The sequence below is a fragment of the Molothrus ater genome, chromosome 5 (assembly GCF_012460135.2).
Source record: "Molothrus ater isolate BHLD 08-10-18 breed brown headed cowbird chromosome 5, BPBGC_Mater_1.1, whole genome shotgun sequence".
NCBI classification, from domain to species: Eukaryota; Metazoa; Chordata; class Aves; order Passeriformes; family Icteridae; genus Molothrus; species Molothrus ater.
In genome coordinates, this window is record NC_050482.2 from 7,141,584 (window position 1) to 7,162,983 (window position 21,400).

Consider the following 21,400-nt stretch of genomic DNA (forward strand, 5'->3'; position numbering starts at 1 on the left):
TAGAAAATTGCTTAATAAGTTCAGCCATTTAGGATATCAGCATTAGTTTTTCTTCTAAAACTTACCAAGTGTGAGCAAGAATCACCTCACCCACCCACACTCACTAAATATTTAGTCATTTTTAACAAGTTAAACAAAGCCCTTTGATTGGATTTATGCTAATGGCTCCTCCGTAGGCATTTCTGATTCATTTACATTTCATTTTAAAATTGCCTGTGTACACTGCTGATTCTCACCAACACCATTAGCAGATAAAAGGAACGAGCAACGGGTCACAGACGCCACAAGATGGCAATAGTTGAAGAGCAATTTGTTTCTGGAGGAAGAGATCTGGGGCTCACAGTGAACCCTCCCTGGGAGGGCAGCACTGCTGTGCATTAACCTTGGCACTCACAGAGGGCTCTGTGGCCCACCAAGGCAGAGGGGTTCCTGTGTGGGGTGGGTGGGTTCACCTCCCCCCCTCGGAGGAGGATGGAGAACATGGAAGAGCTGCTCAAGGTCAGCCCAGCAGCGTTCTTCCTCACAGCTTCAAGGACCAAAACTTGCATGAAGCAGAGGGGGTTTGCATACCCCAACACGGAGCCTCAGAGCCCTGCTTCTGTGTGCCAAGGCTGGGTTTTGCTGGGTCAGAGCCTCCCAGGGGTGTTGCTGTGCCAGCATCCTGTGTGAATCTGCAGCACCTGATTTGCCAGGTCAGGAGAAGAGGTCTCAGCCCCACAGCACCCCTAGATCCAGCACAGAGGTGTTTCAGTGGATGGGATTGTCTCTGACTCTGTCACAGGGTGAGACAGGCTGCCACCTGAATACTCTTCAAACGGTGTTGGATCCTGTATGAGCTACAAGCCACAGCAATGGGGTTCAGGGCTCCTGTAAGGCTTTTGATATGGTCATTCCCATCACTTTGGCCTCGAGATGGAGAGGTATGAGTTTGAGGGGCTGTTAGGTGGAGAAGGAACTGGCTGGATGGTCATTTCCAAAGAGTTCAGTCAAACATTTCATGTCCATGTGGAAAGCAGTAAGGAGTGATGTTCTTTAAGGGCTTGTACCAAAACTATTTAATATTGTCATCAGCAACACAGGCAGTGGTTTCTAGAGCACCCTCAGCAGGTTTGCAGGTGACACCAGGCTGGTGCTGCTGATGTGCTGGAGGGAAGGGATGCCTTCCAGAGGGACTTGCACAGGCTTGAGGGATGGGTCTGTGTGAACCTCATGAGGTTCAACAAGGCCAAGTGCAAGGTCTAGCATCTGGGTCAGGGCAATCCCCGGGGACACCATGTAGGGGGATAGAACATAAGTAAATAAAGGTGGTATAGAAAGTAATCTTGCCCCCTAAAGAGTTGCAGCTGGGTTAATTATTAAGGATTAGGAGCAAGCCAGATGTTAACAGGCTGCAGCTGTAGCCAGTAAGAAGAGTGTTATAAAAGAGTGGATTGCTTGGTTGGGGAGAACTGGAGTCAGTTTGCTGCTGTGAGGATAAGGAAGAGTCAGTGCCTGGAGGAGCTGCCTACAAGAAACATCAAGGAGGTGACAAAACTAGCAATATGGAACCCTTGCAATGTAATGACAATAGAACTCTTGCACTGTAATGACAATGACACCATCCCACTGGGATGGGTGCTGGGGGCCTGCATGAGGCAGGAGTCTCCACTGCTCCAAGGCCTCTCCAAAGGGGCTTTGATTGAGAGGTGGGAGATGATGCACCATGCTCAGTGAAAGGCAGCAGAGGAGCCATGTGGGAGCCCATTTGTAATGAATGTTAAATGTAAAATCTATGTTAATGCACTGGGGTTTGGTACTCTGTGCTGTCCAGGAGATGAAGCTGGGAACATGATGCCCTGATGAGCAGAGGCTCTAGGAAGAGCAGCGCTCCACCTCTGTGGGATGCAGCACATCCACTGCCATTCCTTGGGGCTGGCAGCAGCACCTGGCTGTGCAGGTGGCCATGGGCTGCTCAGGAGCCTCTGTCTGTGCTTTAGCCCTGGGGGAAGGAGTGAAGGCAGCAGGACCCCCAGGCAGGATGGGACTCTGTGGTGTCAGATCACATCTGTGGTACCTGGGGCCAGAGGGACAGAAAGGACAAATCCACAGTGAGTCATCGGCTGTCACTGCTGCTGTTCTGTTGTCCAGCCAGACCGTGGTGATTGGGCAAATTTTATGCAGGCAGAGGTTCCTTTTAACCCTGAGGCAAACCCCATTCCCTGCAGGGTGTCCAGCCCAGTCTTGGCTCTTCTTACAGCATCAGAACAGTACATGAAGGGTGGATGGTGATGCAGGAAGAGGATACCCCACTGGTGCTGCCAGCATCAGGCCAGGGAGGTGGAGGTCTGTTAGTTTTGAGGATGGAGCCATCACCAGGTAAAAGTGAAGAAAACAAAGGGTGGATGATGTCACATGGAATATTAATCCCAATATTACCGGGTGGGACGTGCCTGGCCTTGTCTGACCCTTGCTGCTGGACCAAAGGCAGCAGCTGTGGTGTTTCACCTCAGAGATACCTTTGGCCAGCTGGGTGTTGCAGCTGGGCACTCAGAACAAATCCAGGCAAAATAGGAACTCCGTTTACTTCTGGTGGAAAAGGTTCAGGCAATGGTGAAGAGAAAAAGGAGAGGATTCTGCCGCAGAGTTTTAATCCAGAGTTTATTCCAGGATGACAGACCTCTGAATCTTGTAACAGCTCCCAACAGAATCCAGACTGCATGGTCCCGTCTCCTTTTAAGCCCTGGGGACAGGTGAGGGCCAACCAGGTGAGAGGAGGGGAAGGCTCAAAGGATAAAGACACTTGGACAGGCCAATGAGCCTGGACCTGAGGGGCATCTTTTGAACTTCTGCCAACCACACCACGACCCTGCTGGAATGTTAAGATTGATGGACAGCTCTCAGCAGGAGGGGAAAGGAGAGGCTGGCACACCTGAGGGGTTGGGATAGGTGAAACAGGAAATGGCATCACACTGCAACAATGTCACCCTTCTCACCAGCCAAAAAGTGAGGCATGGCCCACACCACAGCTGTGTCAGGAGGCAGGGATGTGGCAGTGGGGAGAGCTGGGCACTGAGGGCCTGTGAGGAACTCAGGAAAAGGGAAATCAGGAGGGAGCAGAGGTCCAGCTAAGAGCAGAGCAGTTTACACACGTCCCCTGTGCTGTGATGAATGGAGACATGAGATACAGTCGGTGAATCCTGAAATCTCTCGGGATTAAATGATTACATTAATCTTTGCTTTCTCTAAGCTGTGGTAATGGCAGTAGCCACATGCTGGTTCCAGTCCAGATCCATCCCTGCTAACTTCCCAGTGACTCCTTGGGGAGCTGGCACGGGCTCACACTGTCCTGACACACAAATGCCCCCCTCATCCTTCTCTAGCTGACACCCCTTTCACCTGATGTCTCCAGGGCACTGCTGGGCATGGGGCAAAAGCAGAGCAGGGATCCTGTGGTGTGGGAGCATTGCTGCCAGGGAGGTTTTTTAAGTTTCCTGGACTGATTTCCTTTGCTGGAGTGCACATGCAGTCTGTATGATTTGCTGAACCATCCTGGGGCAGGAAAGATCCTCCAGGCCACCTGCGGGTCAGTGGATGGCAGAACTATGTGGGTTGGCCTTTTCCATCCACCCCAACCTGAAAATGACACTTCTGTTGGGTGTGCTGGTGATGGACACAACCAGGGGCCATCTCTGCCCATGGTGATGGTTGCCACTCCAAGTTGGCCCTGTGGCCGGGCTCCAGCAGGAGCCATGGGCCACCATGGTACCCTCACCTGTCCCTTGCTGGGCATAGGTGGATGAAGCTCTTCACCCCCTGCTTGTTGGTAGCTCCAGGGGCAAGGGTGGTGTTGTGAACGCTTTAACATGAAGTTACTGCCCTTGTTATCAGCTGGGTGTAACAACATGTGCATGGAGGGGATAGAAAAAGCTGATGGAATTATTTTGGGTTTTTTAAAACTCAGAATTGATGTTTACACTCCGGAGCTAAATTATTTATACACATAATGTTATAGGTTTCACATCAGTGGCTTTTATTAGCAGTCGGCAGATGAGAAATCATACCTGACCTACTTGTACAAATTCCTCTCGTGCCTCTCTGTGATCACAGCGTGGCAGGAAGGAGTGCAGGTGCCTATCCTAGCCCAGCTGCAGAGATGCTCAAGCAGTGGAGAGCCAGTGGAGGGAGAAGAGATATCTCAGCACCTCCTACAAGACATTTTGCTGCTTTAGGTTTGGGGGAGAACATGCACAAGGGGGTTATATTTGAAAAGTCTTGCAAAATGCTGGCAACATCTGTTTCTCTAGGAGGATGTGGCCCCATGGGGTTTTTTCCTAGGACTGTGCCCCTTCCCTTCCCCAGAGAAGGAGAAATGCACTTCCCAGCGAGGCCTCAGCAGAGGGGAGGCTTTTTGGGGAGAAGGTTTCTCTAGAGGAGGGGTGGCTGCATCAGGACACCCATCCCCAAACCCCCCTGATGTGACAGAGTGTGTTTCCCCCGAAAGACTCAGCCAGCCATTTCTAAACCAACATGTCACAGGCACTTGAGATGACTTTCTTCTTGTCTCACAATTAATGCATTTTTTATAAAGCCCAGGCTTCAGTTTCCTTTCATGTTACCAGGAGGATATCCTTTTTCCTCTTCAGCTTCAGAAGGATTTTTTTCACCCAAAGTATTAATCTCCAGTGTCCTGTAGACAGGACAGAGGGATGCGCTGGCTGACTGGGCCAGCAAGGAAGCAGGAGCGTGGCTGGAGCTCAGGTGTGGCTGCTGCCAGAGTCACTTGCTCCATCCCAAAGCTGTTCCAACAGGTGAGCCTGCAGCTGGCAGCAGCACGTGCTGGTGGCTCTGCAGCACAGATGAGATTGGTGCTGTGCAGATCACAGCACACAGGAACATTCCTTGCTCAGAATTGTACCTTAGACTTACTTCAGGTGCTCCACTTAAATGTTGCAAGACACAGTGTATACAGGACACCTGGTCCCTGTTTTTTAAAACACAAACCAAACAAAGCCACGCTTTAACATCCTGGCCTGTATCAGCAGGACCAAGACAGTGATTGTCCCCCCTGAACTTGGAACTGGTAAGGCCACACCTTGAATCCTGGGGACACTTTTGAGCTCCCCACTACAACAAAGACATTAAGGTGCTGGAGTGTGTCCAGAGAGGGGAGAACAGAGCTGAGGGGCTCAGCCTTGAGAAAAGAAAGTTTAGAGTGGTGTTTCAGTACTTACAGGGGGCTTGTAAGAAAGATAGAGAGGGACTTTTTACTAGAGCCTGTAGGAACAGGATAAGGGGCAGCAGTTTTAAACTGAAAGAGGGTTAGATTTAGATTAGCTATTAAGAAAAACAGTATTACAATGAGATTGGTTTACAGTGATGCTCTGTAACAGATTGCCTAGAGAAGCTGTGGATGCTCCATCCCTGGAGTGTTCAAGACCAGTTTGAATGGGGCTTTGGCCGACCTCATCTTGTGCAAGGTGCTCCTGCCCATGGCAGGGGTTGGAGCTTTTGAGGTCCCTTCTAACCTAAACCATGCTGTGATCACCGAGATGCTCTTCCAGCACCCCCCAGAGGGGAGAGCCTGCACTGGCTCTGCTCACCCCACACGGATGCAGGCTCTGCACCAGGCTCCATCCGATCCCGGCAGCCACTGAAATGTGAAGGAAGCTCTCCTTGGGACTTTTTACCATCAGTGTCTCCATAGTGCTTCTTGTATAAAGCCAAAAAGGTGTGGTGAGCTGCTGCTTCACTTCACTTCACTGGCTCCTTGGAATTGATGGAAGATTACCAGGAACATGTTTTTGCAGGAAGTATTTTCTAAGGCTAAACATTTGATGAGGGTGTGATAATGAATTACCAAGCATATATCTTTGCAGCTACTCCAACCTCTGAGTATTGGTTTGTCCTTCCTGTGTGTTGTTTCCATAGAAGCAGAGCTTAACCTTTTAAGTGCAGATTATAAAGGCACCTAATTCAATTAAAATTAGACTTCAAGCATATCAGTTTGTAATGCTCAAGAGTTATTACATGATTGGATATAGATGTTGTGATTGGCAAGGCCAGTGTGGTTTCTGGCTGAGCCAGCTGGAAAAACAGTATCCTGGTGGGAACTTTCAGGGTTTTCCTATGCGTAGTCCGCTGGTGGCAAAGTAATTCCTCTAAAATATGGGAATCCAGCATAGAACACAGGAGCACACATGCAATTAAAGTTATTTATTGTAGGTTTTCTTTTCTGAACTGACAAAGAGGATTTCCCAGAGATTGGTAACACAACACAATGTTATACACCATTTCACAACTAGTCCCTTGTTGCTTTATTAAGAACATAGTAATTTAAAAATATCTAAATATTTACATATTAATAAAACATATATACAGAAGATTGAGACATTTTTACCTAAATATGGAATGATTTTTTTTTTCTTCTCTCTAATAAACCCTATAAAAAGATTTCTGAAGAAAGTCTGAACAGTAGTCACAGTAAGTAAACACAAATGCAATCTTCCAAATTTACAAAACGCTGATTTCATTGCTGAAGGGTTACAACACAACGGACTGGTGCCCCCTGCCCAATGCAGGCAACTCCAAGCCATGAAGGAAGGAAAGACTCAAAATTTAAGGTTTGCAGTGCACATTCAATCTATTCCACAGTTTCAGAGAGAACATGGTCATTCCTAAAAGTCCATGGAAGGTGTGTGGGGAACAGCTGGGAGCCTGATTTCTCAGGTGCCAACAGAACAAACTGTTCACGTTGGCTTCAGTGTTATTTGTGAGTATTCTGTGACACCTGAGAAACAGGCATTAGGATTGTTAAAAAAAGAGGTTGAACATTTTGAAAACCATCCCACTCTGTAATAGCACTTCTGTTGAGACACTCAAAGGCCAAACAGTTTCCAAAAAATAAAAAAAGTACCTAAGATAAGATACACACAGGGAAAGGAAACACAATGGCAAAGGCTCTAGCAAGCTCTCCCTCGAATTGCAGGACACGTGCTCAAACTGCCTGGTAATCAATAGGTGTTGCAGGTAAGACCTTCCAGATTTCTCTGTGACATTTTTAAAGTGAATTTAGTGCTGATGAAAGGTGCAGAAATGAAGGTTTGCAGGAGGGGCCACACACAGTTTTACCTTAGCCCTGACCTGACCCTTTCAGTGTCTAAGAGGGTAGTGCAATTTCTTGATCGATTCCCTTGTCTTAACTGCTGAGATATTGATACAGTGCCAGCTGAAAGGTGACTTGTTTTTTTTAAATAGGTGAGTATTGTTGCCAAGGACAGGGGCTGAAACATCACAGTGAGCAGACCCTCTTCTTAGAAAACAGAAAAATAATATATTTTGAAATTGAGGTGTTGAGCAAGCTGGGAGCAACAGTGAGGGGAAAATGACCACCTCCAGCAATCTGCACAACGAAGATGCTCAAGAGCCGTCCCACTAGGACCACACAGGGGAAATTGTTTGAGGAATAGCTGCTCCTTGCTCTAACTAGGAACCTGGGCACTGCTGGGAGAAATCCTCCTTTACTCCCTCCTAAACCCAGTAAGGACTTTGTTTAATCAGAGCTGTGTGTGACTGGTCGTTGGTACCACAGCAGCCAGGAAAGGAAAAGTGGGTCTGCAGAAGCAAAGAGCTCCACCAGGTCAGATGCTCATTAAGCCCCCAGGGTTCATGGTGGAGAGAGAGGCCACCCTGGTCCCTGGGGACAGGAAGAGTCACAACTTCGTTGTGGTTTAAGATGAGACACTGCTGGCAAGCATACAAACATGTGGAAAAATACAATCATGGAGGAGAAACACAGGCAAGAGAATGACCTCAGAGTGGGTACCCCGCTAATTCAGTAATGCATGGGATGCAGAGGGAAATCATCTTAATTAAGATGAAGAACAGTGAAGAGATCTGGTGGTTCATTACTTGAGGTTACATGGAAAATACACAGCCTTGTAAGAAAAACTGTATGGATGTCCATGTCTTGTAGTACACTGAAGGTCTCGTGCTGAGCTTGCAGGAACATTGCTCAAAGGAGAGGATGTTTCTATCCGCTAAGAACACTGATGCAGGATGTGAAATTCAAACTGAAAAATCTGGGTTTGCATCTATCAGATGGTCTGTTGTGGTGTCGAAAAGGTTACCTGAAGGGAGAAAGAGTTTGAAGGAATCAGTTAAAAAATGAAAGAATTGAAGATATCAGTAATTTGAAACAAAAAACCATAGTATTTTAGAATAATGGAAATAATGTATTTGAGTTTTAATTTTAATTAGTGATGAGGCTGAGCTGCTGGTGTGCACACAGGCAGTGCTGCTGAATTCCAGTTAGAGTAGAGCTCGACTGGCTAAAGAAAAGCAAATTAAATAAATTTTTTTGAATACAAAATTTGCCAGCCAAGTTTTTCACACAACATACAGTGCAGCCCACTTCAGATGTAAAGCACTCCATTAGTCTTCAGCACAAACTGCACTGCTATGCTCACCCCTTTGAAGTTTAGGTTCTGAAGAAGTGAAAAAAGCACCCCATGAATTTTAAACCTTGAGTACATACTTTGGGATCTTATTTGGTAAAAACCCCCACCACTCCACAGCAGTCTAAATGCATATAGGAGAAAAAAAAAAATATATATATACACACACACCTTTAAAAGGTGCACTGTATGATTATATCCCATCTTTTAAAAAGCACTTTAAGAATGTGCTTTTTCTAAACAGAACAATGAAAAGATGGACAGAAGAATTACAACGAGGGCACTAAGAACACAGGGCAAAGAGAAGACAGACATCAATCAGCCTGAGAGGCAAATACATCCCAATGAAAAGGGAAGACTCATACAATCACGCATTGAAAGGATAAAGATTTATATTACAATAAAGGATTTATATTTAAGGTTTTGGAAAAGATTTTTCTTTTTTTTTTCCCCAAGTTTCATTTTCCTGATATTGTATTTCAAGAGAAAAGGAGACAACCTATATAGAATTGGATTGTTGCTGTTTTCTTATCATCCGTTTCTTTACCAAGAGATTGCTCTCATCTTTTCACAAAGCTGTATCACCCCTAGACCTGAGGATTGGGATGTTAGTGTTTCAGCTTCCGTTAGGGATATCAAAATTCTTTCTCATCTCAAAATTAACCCCAGTGTGGAGAAACTACACAAACTCTCAGCATGGCTGTGGTCCAAAGCAGGGGTAAGGAGTGCTACCTCATGGTCCTAAACCTGCCTACATCTTTCCAATCCAATTTACAAGATGAGGATTCAAGAAAAGGGTGTTGCAGCTGTGTTACATTTGTTCTCACATGCAGAATTTATGGGTTATGCCTTCCTTTTGTTTTTCTTTGAAACCACAAAATCTCACTGCTTTGTGTAAATTGTACACTGAAATAAGATGAGCCTTTTCACAATACCATCTTACACAGAAAGACTCTAAAAGGTGCCTCATCCTCATCCTGATAAAGATCTATCTCACACCCTCCAGGTATTGTGTATCACCAAGAAACTAATCAGCCTTTCCACTGAGCCCACGATAATTACCCCCAGAGCTGTCTGATCTGTCTCAGCTCAGGTCTGGACACAGCCTGCAGCTTTGCTTAGGTGCAAAAGCTGGAACTCTCTGAGACCTGAGCTTTGATAACATTTGTTAGGGACAATTCTTCTAGTATTTTCTTGAGATTTATCTGTCAATGAACCAAAGTTCCCAGCAAGTTTAACTGCCACAGTTCTTCCAATTTACTTTAAACACCCTTCAATCAACAGCCTTTAAAGACAAGGCCCTCTTAGTATAGAGGGTGATTTTAACACAGGAGCATCATTTCTGTTCAGGAGTGCTAAAATATAATTGGGAAAAATGTCTTAGCTTTATGAGGATGTACCAGCTTCATTATTTTTTACCAGGCTTTTGAGTTCCAAAAGAGCTTTCTGAAAACAAAGCATCCCCTGCTCTCCTCATATCCCAGGACTCTGCTAGTTTGTGGGCACAGAGGGAGCTGGTTCAGACCTGGCTGTGGGCACTGGCACCAATTAACTGCACTCAGAGCCTGATCCTGCTGGCACCAAAAGAGAGACACCTCCAAACACAACTGCAGCTGACCTGGCCTTCCCTCTGGAAGCAGCTCTCTTGCCACCAATGATGGAGAGAGTTGAGAGCAACCACACCTGTGACTGAGGTGTCCCAAGTGAAGCGTCAGCCAGAGGCTACAATCCAAAATCATACAGACTGAGACATTTCAGCACTGATAGTCCACATATACTCAGATCTTGTTCATAATGGCATTGGTGTCACAGGCAGGACTGACAGAGCTGGAAAGGCAGATTTAAGGCATCTGAGTTTTCCCTTGTTTTTTGGCACCAGTGCTTATCACTGATTTAAATAATTCTCCCTGGGTGCTTTTGCTTCGCAGTTTGTTCAGTTATTGAAGATCAAGAGAGGAATTGTTCATGGATAGCTCCTATACCCCATCTTTTCTCCCCATCCAGTCTCCTGCAAGATCCCCTCAACCAACCCAATTCACTCTGGTTTTATTACACCAAAGCACCAGGTTAACCACTGATCACAGAGTAACAGGATCATTTAGGTTGGAAAAGATACTTAAGATCCTGCACTGCTAAGTCCACCAACAACCATATCCCCAAGTGTCACATCTACACATTTTTTAAATACTTCCAGGACAGTGACTCCACCACTTCCCTGGATAGCCTGTTCCCGTGCTCAACAACATTTTTGGAGAAGAAATTTTTCCTAATACCTGAGGCCATGATTTATCTGGTATTAGCTGTCATCTGCAACCAAGGCCCATTGCATGAGGCACTGCACAAACACAGTCAGAGAGACTTTTCCCCAAAGATTTTTCAAGCTAAACAGAGAAGACAGCTGAATAAATTGCACGCAGACTCTCTTTAAAGAACCTGTCAAGCACCCTTTTGTAAAACCAGCTGTACTAAAACAGGGAAAGACCCCAGTAAAAATCATATTCCACCTCTTTTGCTACATTCCTTGATACAAAGTAGCTATATTTTGGCTCTGTCTCATAATTACTGTCATTATACTGTCTGTGTATCACTTTAAATAATCTGCTTCCAACAACAGTATGATATTACACAGATCTGTCCTATAAAGAGGCACTGGCACACATATAATAATGGGTGTGAATCAAATTCTTGGCTCACAGCCTGTGAGCATCACCTCCCCCCAAATGCAAATTGCAGCGTGGTTTATTTAGGCATCCTTCCACAGGTAGTGTGGAGCAGTACACATCACACACAAGCATTTCAGCTCCAAAGCTGCATGCATGGATGCTCAGAGGTGTACAAGCAAGCAGACCACAAGAGTGATCTGCAGTGGAGTGGAAAGGGAGTCTCTTTCTCTACCACAACCATCTCAGCACGTTCATCTCCATCCCTGATGTACAACCTGAGCAGCGACTACAGAAAGTGCTCCAAGAAACCCGCAGCAAACTGCTAATTCTGCTCCAGAGCAATGAGGAGATAACACTACACCACATTAGCAACCTTTATTAGGGTCCTCTGGCAGCGGAATTGCTTCCCTCCCTGATAAAAGAAACCAACAGGATGTTGCTTGGAAGGGACCTTTCAAAGCAGAGCTTCCTGCACCTTTCATCCCAGCCGTAGCCTGCCATATTATTCAGCCAGGAAAGCAGGATGGCAGCTCCCAGGCAGCGCGTGCTCCCAGCCCCCCCTGGGTCCCTGCCAGAGCCAGACTAAAGCTGCTTGTCCTCCCAGCTGCTCTGCTGCTCCTATTCCTTAGTAACTGCACGTGCTCCAACAGCGCTCCACGGCTGGCAGCTGCTGCTCCAGCACACAGCGGCGCGGTGTGAAAGCTCCTTCTGCAGCCCTTGTGCAAGAGAGATTAGGGAGTCCTGGCACAGGAGACAGATGCTGTGATGGTCACCAGTAGTCTCCTGTCCTCCCCACAGCTGTCAGGTAGTGTGTGGTGTGCTCAGCAACTCAGTACCAGCCCTGTCCTGCTCTTCCAGCAGTGGCATTGCTGAGCTCTGACCACCCTTTGTTGTTAAATGAAATAACACAAAACCGCACTATAATCAGTGACGTTATTTGTCTGCCCAGGACCCTCTCTGCTTTGGGAATAAGAAGCAGCATCTCAGTGACATTACAGACTTGGAAATGCAGGGAAATGACCACCTCCCCAGACTCTGGCCCCACTGGATTTTCAGAGGATGGCAGCTCAGCTCCTACCATCACGGCACCTACTGATGGACTAACTCCTTATGTGAGGGTGCTTCAAATTTCAGTCTCAGTCTGGTGATTTCAGCACCAAATTCAACAGTGTGGAAAAATGTTATTTCCCAGTCTACACAGCTGCACAGCCAAGCTGCTGCATAGCAATTGTCAGGCTTTTAAGGCAGGGTGGCTGCACTTCAAGAATAAGCAAACTAACACTTAACTAGCATGTAAAAATGTCTGTAATCCTTCTGTGAGTCCAAGATATTATGGCTAATACCGCCAACAACTCAACAGATGTGACACTACAAGTGATTGTGGTTGTCCCTACCAATAACTCTGTTAAGAGATAAAAAATACTCCCAGAAGTATCAGGGATGAGCACAAGTCCCTATCTGGCATAAGAAGTGTAACTTACAGGCCTTATTAGCTTAGCTGCTCCCATGGACCTTGAGGTTTTATGAATATGAAATTGAGGGGAAAATTGTAAGATTCTGATGCATTTGTTTTTGAACACAGACCATTCAAAACTTTAGATAGCAGAGTCCTGTGTGCAATTACCCAGCTGTACATGGCAAGTTAGGATTATTGAAAAGTGCTTCTGTGCCATAAATAAACAAAAACACATATGGAAGACTGATAAAAATTTTGATGCATTTTACCTGTTTGTAGTAGAGAAATGTCCGGCTTCTCATCACAGTCAGTTGCCTCTGCTGATGACAAATATAAACAAGAAATCTCATTACTTTTACTGAATATGGGAATGTGATTAAAAAGCTGCAGACTGTGAAGTGATTTTGCATTTTCTATCTACTTTCCTCAGCTGCAAATTTGCAAGTGCTCTGTTAAAAACTCACTGCTTGGAGGAAAAGGTCATATAATAAAAATGCAAACTTGGAAGAGGGAGTTGGGTATTAAGAAGCAATTGTACCAGCAACGGGATGGAGTAACAGTTGTTCTTTTTCAGGTTTCAGGATATCTGTATGATAAGAGGAGTTGTTATCACTTGGTAAAGTCACAAGAAAAGTCCCCAGCGGTCCTTAGAGGAAGAGCCTTGCAGGCTGGAACTCCACCCACCGACAGTCATCTGATGCCTGCAGGGAAAGGAACACTCCCATTTCTGCACCCAAAATTCCCATGACCACAGGCAAGCTCACTTTGCAGGGGACAGATTTACTAGGGCAAAGTGTCTTCAAAAACGCAGGTGGGTGCCCAGTGTAATTAAAAAAGCACGTGACCACACTGGCAATTAATGTGTATATACACACATGCTTTCAACCCACAGCTTATACAAAAGCATTTGACTTAATTTGGCCCACGGTGAAGGGAGGCTAAAAGCCTAATTTGTTAATTTTGTGTTTGCCCGAGGCCAAGGGATTGCACAGACATAGCTTGCCTCACTCAGCAGATGTGCAGGGACTTGTTAGGCTGTAGTACCTGGGACGTGCATGTGAACCCTGAGTAAATCAAAGGTGTGTAACAGGAAATCCGTGCCTAACCTAAACAAGCCCTATTCAAAATCCTATTACCTTTGTCTTTTGGCACTGCAGCACGATATTTAAGGCCTTTGAAGCACAATGAGATCTTTGAGGGCACTTCAGCAAATGAGGTGTGGTCAAACAGGACAAGCCCATTATCACTGAATCACAGAATAGTTTGGGTTGGAAGGATCTTAAAGGTCACCCAGTCCAACCCTCCTGAAATTAGCAGGGAGAGAGCTTCAACTAGATCAGGTTGCACAGAGCCCTGCCCTTGAATAATTCCAGGGATGGGGGCATACAGGATCTCTCTGAGCAGCCTGTGCCAGTGTAAAAAATTGTAAAAAATTCTTCCTTGTATCTAATCTAAATCAACCATGTTGTAGTTTAAAATGATCACCCCTTATCTATGAGCTACCTTGTACAAGGTCAGTGTGGTGGATGTATATCTGCTCACATCCATTCACTGCACAATATCCACAGGGATCAAAACCAAAGCTGCAGATAAACTAAACAACTCAGTTCACCTCCCACTTGAGCCTAAGTTAACTGTCCTGATCATCTTTATCATGGTTCTGCATATGAGGATGTTCAGTTGTTGCCTTCATTATGATAATGTATAATCCACCTCCTAATCTACATTAATTTTCTAATGTTATCCATCAACCCTTGTCTCTCCATCCCTGGGCCAAGAGACTGCTGTCTCTCCCACATGCCTGGATGTCAGGTTAGTTTTTAGCTATATGCTCTCAGTTCTGCAAAACTAACTGAACCAAAGAAAACATAAGCAAACTAAAACCCTACTATCAGGCAGCTTTCCTCCCACAAAAGGTTTAAATGCAGAGCCCTGGTTAAGTTCATGTGGCACAGACTTGCAAGTGACTCAGTGGAATTGAGACCTTTCTCTGCTTTCTGGGAGAAGGTGCCACAAATTCAGTGCCTGGTACAGCTCACTGTGAAAACCTTGAATTTTGGAAGGGACAGGTGGCTCACTAAGTGGGAAGGGATCACCTAGGCTGGTCTGAATCTGGACCAGACTCAGTGATGGAAGGACTGGATGTGCAAGGGAGGAGACAGCATGGTGCAATGAGAAGGCAAAACTCAGCCAATGGGATATACATTATAGTCACATGGGATATACATGGCTTTAAAAATCCTGTCAGTCTGAGGCCAACTTCTAGCAATGCTGTGAAGAACTACCTGCACCAGGTGATTCTGTGGCTCAACTCAGCATACAAGGACAAAGCTGCATCTGGCCCCTTGAGTAGAAGGGAGCCAAGCTATGAAAATGGGGGAAGCTGGATCTGAATGCTGGCAACGGACTGGAGAGCCTTCCCTCTATGAATATCAGGGGTGGTGCCAATGGGCTGCCCACTGTAGTGACAGCTTTTCTAGAAACTTCTGCAGCAATTTGTGAAATAGCTCCAAAGATGTGGTCACCTTTCTGCCTAACTGCTCTTCCTACACCAAAGGAAAGCAATAATACAGAAAGAAACAAATGGAAAAAAAGGAACTTCCAGAAGGTAAGGACTTGAGTCTCCAACTCTACAGAACCAGAAGTTACCTGGCCATTTTAATCTGGCAGAAAACTGATAAATGAGGTTCAGCTCTCCATCAATTGTTCCAGTCTCATTCCTCATGCCAGCACAAATGTTTATACAGTCACCAAGATCAGATCCAGTTAAAAACTGACAAGATGGCCACAGGAATGCCTGTGCCAGCGCCAGCAAGGGAGTGGGAGCACAGCAGATGCCCAGAGAGCTACTCACTCTTCTCAGCAGCTGCCAGGATTTGTTTTATGAAACTGGATGTGTAACTGCAGCTCCAGGTGAAGCTGGAAATAACACAGGGGAATGGCAAACATCTCGACCTCCTAACATGGGTATAAACCACCAGTCTCTTACATGTCATTCCAAGAAGAAAGGAAGGTTTGCCTTCCACAACCACACCCACAGACTGCAAGCCAAACCTCACTGTCCTGGGCCAGCTTTCAAGACAAGGCAAGCAGGAAGAGAGCCTACTGTGGGAACTCAGAGCCTCTTCTCTGTCCTTTGCTTAGATAGAGTGTTGCAGACCTTGCAAAATAATGCTGGTAGTCATTTCCTTAGATTCCCCCCAAATTGTGTAGCTTCTGAGGTACATGTCTGCCTGTTAAGTTGCTGCTTTCCTGGAAAGAAGTACACATGTGCTCAGGGCTGGAAAGTTGACTACAGCAGTTACTATTTTAATATTGCTGGTTTTTATCTAAAATACTGGCCACAAACACATTGTACCACATGCTGGACTCCATCCTACATCCTTCCTGTCCCTGTGTGTATTGCTAAGCAAAAATCAACCTAATCTCTTGCAGCATGTAGATATTGTGTCAAAAGCAGAAACCAGGGAATCAGAAGGCTGAAGAAAAACAGAAAGAAGATAAAACCTCATGTAAAACAATGGAAGCAGCAGTTTGAACAAGGACATGGGAGAAAGCATATTCCCAGGGAAAAAATTAATAAATAAAAAATAATTTTTTCCTCCTTCCCCACTATTTTACAGTGCAACAAAGTAATGTTAAACAACAATTCAAGGATGAAGCATCATGGCACATGATTTATTTAAATAATTTTCAGCATGTTTTCCAAAACTGCTGTATTTTCCTTTAAGGAGCCAAGCAATCCAAAGGTTCCAGGTTATGCACAAATAATCACTTGGCATGAACAGCTCATGCACTGTGGCAGTGTTAGAACAGAATCACAGCATATCCTGAGCTGGAAGGGACCCACAAGGATCATCCAGGCCCTGGCCCTGCACAGGACAGCCCCAGGAATCCCACAGTGTGGTAATTTACATATTATTGTTATTACATATTACCCCCACAGCATCAGCTTTCCCATGGATAGCTGCTATGGAATAATGGCTCACGGGCTCTTCAAAACATAAAAAGGGAGGAAGAACTTACTGTGGGAGATGTGTGAACCCTGACCTGCTGCTTATTAATGGATGGAGAGTTTAGTAATCAAAAGGCTCAAATGCAGTGCCTGCACAGAGGTGACAGGAACAGCCAGCCAGCTCCCTCTGATTTTACCCATTTAAGATCTCTGTGATAATGGCTGACTGTGTCCCTGTGTGCTGCCACTGGCAAGGCCACCAGACACCTGCTCGTGTTCTCTTTTGCAGGGTGAAGGGACCACGCTGGGGCAAGCCCAGCACCGTAAATTATGAGGCAATTTACATTGTAATTCATGCTGCTTTAAGAGGGGAAACCCATGCACACACACTTCCTTTGACTTCTTTCCTTCCAGGGCAACTTTGCATCCCATCCCATCCACCAAAACGGTTCAGCTCCTCTTCTGGGAGAAGACAGACCTGGCATCATGAAGCTGTTGGCATGACATGGGACCAATAGTCAAGGCTGAAGAATATTATCATACTCTTTAATTTTAATTATAACATCTGTTTGTAACATTAACCTCACAGTCTCTTTTCCCCTTTGTGACAGCTAACTTGTGAAATTTTGAAAAGACTGAACAGGGCCAATAAAAATTTAATGGCAGCGGCAGCTTTATTCTCAGATCTAACAAATAAAAAAACCCTATCCAAGTCTCAGATCTCAGGCAATAATCTAAAAGAACTAAGAACAAGCTGAAGCAAAATAAATAAATTAAAAAAATAGAATATTCCCAGCTATGAAAAATATTGTCATTGATTCAGAACGTAAATGAAGTTTTATTTGGCTTAGGATAACAACCTTTCAAAATCTACACAGGGGAACTGTTTTCTAGAAAGCAGAATTTTTAAGTGTTTTTTTTTTTTATTAGCTTTTGAAATAAGGAGCTTTTTCAGTCCCTAATTCTAGGAGATGAGCCAAATATGGTAAATAAGGTTGAAGCTGGGCAGCATCTATGATCTAGTGATCATAATTTCATTTAATTTGGAAACACTCATGGGAGTACACCCTATAGAAGGGGCTACAAAAAGCAGATCCACCCCAGTCGTTTAAAAGAATTCCCTGAAATTATTACTGTAATTGAAAGATAGAGCAGGATTTACATTTTCAGACTGAAATAATGTTTCACAGGATAAAGTGGAGAGGGCTGCTCATGAATGCAGTGTCTTACTGTCTGGTTTGAAATAAAAAACTCATCAGAGGATGCACTGAATGGCTTGGGGGAAGGCAAGCAGGATGAAAAGCCTGTCCCTCCTCTTAAATACTTCTGTTATTAAAATTTAGCCCAACACAGTGCTGACTAAAAAGTTGTCTTGTGACCTCTGAAATAAATGGATCATCTTAAGCTTTTTCCTTATAAAGCCTGTGCATTATGACAAACCAGGAACTGATGTAGATAAATAATGAGATCAAGCAGCAGGGAGACACATTCGGTCAGAAAGTCCTGGCTGAAGTTAGATAATTGGTGGCTCAGATTTGTTCTTTGGGCACCTTAGCCTATCCCCACAAGATCAGCTGGCACGTTCCAGTGAGCAAGTGGAGACAAAACTCAAAGAGAATGGACATAGGACACTTGCTCAGCTTCTGCTCCTCTGGCCACAGGCAGACTGGGAGAGCTCAAGAGCTGAGCCAGAAGAGTGATGAATCCCACATCTCAGTGGCTGCAAGTCCCATAGTTTTAAAATACTTAAAAGCCAAGGTTTACAACATGAAGTCCTGGAAGAGCTTCTCCCTCCATGTTTGCTCTCCACTCTTGTTTTGGTCTCTGTAAATTACACACAATTTTGGTATGGTTTCACATTAAATAGAGAAATTGTGCATAATTCCAACATCACCAGTTCTATATCAGGATAAAACTGCTGAGGGCTGAGAGACTATCCTACCAAACACCACAACATCCTTCCCTCAGTCCTACAGAGCTCCCCAGGCATCAGCTAACAGCCAATGCTGGACACAAAGTATGGGAGTAGATGGATCTATTGCCTGGTCAGCTCTAGATTCCTCATATCAGAAGCTCACAATTGTAGCATAAAAGTACCAACAAATCTTATTTCAACAACACAAGGATGTTACTGCAACCAGCTGTCTGCTCCTGCCTCTTTGCTCCCATCTACTGCTTTGCTGTGACAAAGGCCTGGGAAACCTCTTTGCTTTAGTGCAAGGTCAGGTTGGGTTAGCTACAGCCACCAGAGGAGATGGCAGTGGCTGGAAAGGTGCAAGTGGCCACAGTGGTGTGTTCAGTCACTCCTGACACACTGAAAACAGCATGTCTGCCTGTGGCCACATCAGAGAGAAACTGGGGCACTTCAGGGATTGGCCAGTAAACAGCACAAAAAAAGAGCTTTTCTACCAATCTAGGTATTGTGCAGGGTTTTTTTCAACAAATAAGCTTGAGGGGCTGCTAGGTACACTGCTGCTCACTATGCATCCACATACAGGTGAACAAGTTACCTTCCCTCTGCAGCACAGACAGGGGAGCCTATCTGATTCTGGCACACTACTCAGCTTCACTTCTTTTCCTTCATAGTCTTGCTAGCTTACATACAATATCCTCTGCTTAGATTCTCCCATCCTGAGCAAGGACCAGAGATAGAGGTGGCCCCATTTGAAAAGCAAAAGCTGAATGTCATTGTCATTTTAATTAATATCCTGCAGAGGCAAGAAGAAAAGCAAATAAAAAAGGATGAAAGAAAATAAAAATCAAAACAAAATTAGGTCAATCCTCTTTCCTGAGGGATCTTCTGCAAGGACCCTCTGATCCCCCACATCCTGCACTGCACCCTTCACCTTACTGTAGCCTGACATCCCACTTCCACCCTCCTGTCCTGGGGAGGCCGAAAGGCAGCTTTGGAAGGGGCAGAAAACAATCCTGTTGTACAACACCAGTAATCTGACACTGCCTTTAACAAGATTATCTCCTATCCCTCTGTCCTCCCTCCCTCAACACACAAGAAACCCTTTTTAAGGCCAATGCTGGTTTGTTTCTCTACCCTGGGAAGCTTATGCTACCGAATAATCTGCACTTTTGTCCTCCCCCTGCGTTATTTCTGTCTCTGAGTGTTTCTCATTTTCCTCTCTCTTATGCTTTTCCCTCCTGGCATCAATAACGTTGTGGAGAATGATTTCAGATGCCAGCCTAAGTGTGTGTTTCAGAGATGCAGCTTTGGACAGAAAAGGTTGGCCCTGTGAGACAGGGAGATGGGGAGGACATTTCCTGTGGTCTCACTCACCACCAGGGACCACAGGGTGAGCATCCCCCGTGGAGCCATCAGGTTTCCCATCCATGGATACTAACAGGCACTTAATTGTGGTGATGGGCAGAAGGGAAGAGGGGAAAAGGCAGGCAGCTAAGTACAGTAACAGCAAAGGACTGTGTTTAAGGAGGTGGCACAAGTGAAGTGCCTCAAACTGCAGTGACAGATATACCCAGGGAGAGAAAGACAAGAAATACAACCCTGAGAGAGCCTTAAGAAACCTGCAGGCTGAGAAAGGGGAAGTGAAGCCTCGTGTGGAGACAGCCCCTTGTAGGACTGGAGGGATGAAGATGGGAAGGAGACTAGTTATGGTTTATAAGGTAATTACATGGCTCTTCATCAGTAACACTGCTTTCCCAAGAACCCCACTGGGGATTTCCAGGCTGCACACTCATGGCTGGAGCTGAGGGCTCAGGAGCCAGGTGCTGTCAGGGTGAAAGCTCAGCACTGAGCTCACTGCAGGCTGGTCCCAAGCATCCAGGTTATCCCAGCCCAAGCTGAGCAGCTTTGCTGCAAAACCCTGCCTAGATTACCTGTCACTGCTGGCAAGCTGCCTCCCACGTATTGCAGAGCCTTGCTGGCACAACAAGGGTGGGTGGCTGGCTTTTCTTTCTTTTTTGTTTTGTTTTTTTTTTTTTTTTTTTCTGATTCTTTCACAAGGAATGTGAGGAGACTCATCTATTCTTCCAGACACATACAGTTTAGAGGGAAAGGTCAGTTGGGTTATGTCTTAACAGTACAGTCAGTGGCTTGTCAGACTAAATAACACAGAATTAAAAAACTTCTACTTGCAACCCTGGATGGATCAGCTAATTTCTGAGAAGAAGAGTCTGGATGCTAAAAGAAAGGAGACAACATTTGAGAAACACTCAAACTTGTCTGTAGAGATAGCTCCTAAACCTGCTCCATTCCAAACCCACAAGACCTGCTGAAGTGTTAAGAGTTCTAATTTTCATAGAATGAACAAGTACAACTCTACAGTCAACAGGAAAAATACTTCTGTGGATACAAAGGCTCTAAGCTTTTAATCTTCCACTCACATGTTGTAACTCATATTTTTATACATACCTGAGCCTCTTTTTAATCGTCTTCTTGCAAGTTTAATTTGATCCTGAAGAATCTGGACCCAGTCCCTAGGACCCGGAAGTTTATCCACGTGGTTAGCAGTGCAGTATTTTTCTGTAAAGACTGAAATAAAAAGATACCACATTTTTGAAACATGCCACCAAAAATGGAGAAAAGGAGATGGGAGAGGATGTTAATCAAAATATATGAAATGATTCAATTATCAAACAGAATTTTAATGGAGGATTTATTCTCCCAAATGTAGGATTGTGAGAATAAATCCCAACTCAGTGTTTCACAAGTTCAGCATTCAGAAGTGACTTGGCTGCATAAATGTCACAGGAATGGCATCATTACTACGTATAAAAGCCTGTCCCAGAGAAATGTTCTACACCTGATGTCTTCATGAAATTCACACAAAATGATCACAGAAAAATAACAGTGCACTTAGAACTGAGTTTTAGATGTGGCAGGCACTTGTTATTGCTGCCTGCCATATGGTACAGGTAGGGAGTT

The 21,400-nt window shown here is 45.0% G+C and overlaps 1 protein-coding gene and 1 long non-coding RNA gene across 3 annotated transcripts in view; one reads left to right on the top strand and one right to left on the bottom strand.

The window, feature by feature from the left end:
* The window catches only part of LOC118697591 (uncharacterized), a 26,855-nt gene extending 9,768 nt beyond the window's left edge, over positions 1-17,087 (top strand). Inside the window, exons 2-3 of the long non-coding RNA XR_004981787.1 lie at positions 13,126-13,362; positions 16,921-17,087. This is a non-coding gene — a long non-coding RNA (uncharacterized LOC118697591). The remainder of the gene's footprint in view (positions 1-13,125; positions 13,363-16,920) is intronic.
* Positions 6,178-21,400, bottom strand: part of BEND7 (BEN domain containing 7) — a 46,891-nt gene continuing 31,668 nt past the window's right edge. For both annotated transcript variants that reach the window (XM_036400336.2, XM_036400335.2), the window contains 3 exons: positions 20,888-21,007; positions 12,821-12,871; positions 6,178-8,105 (listed from right to left, as the gene is read on the bottom strand). In XM_036400336.2, coding sequence (XP_036256229.1) covers positions 8,044-8,105; positions 12,821-12,871; positions 20,888-21,007 — 233 coding nt within the window. In that variant the 3' untranslated portion in view covers positions 6,178-8,043. The remainder of the gene's footprint in view (positions 8,106-12,820; positions 12,872-20,887; positions 21,008-21,400) is intronic.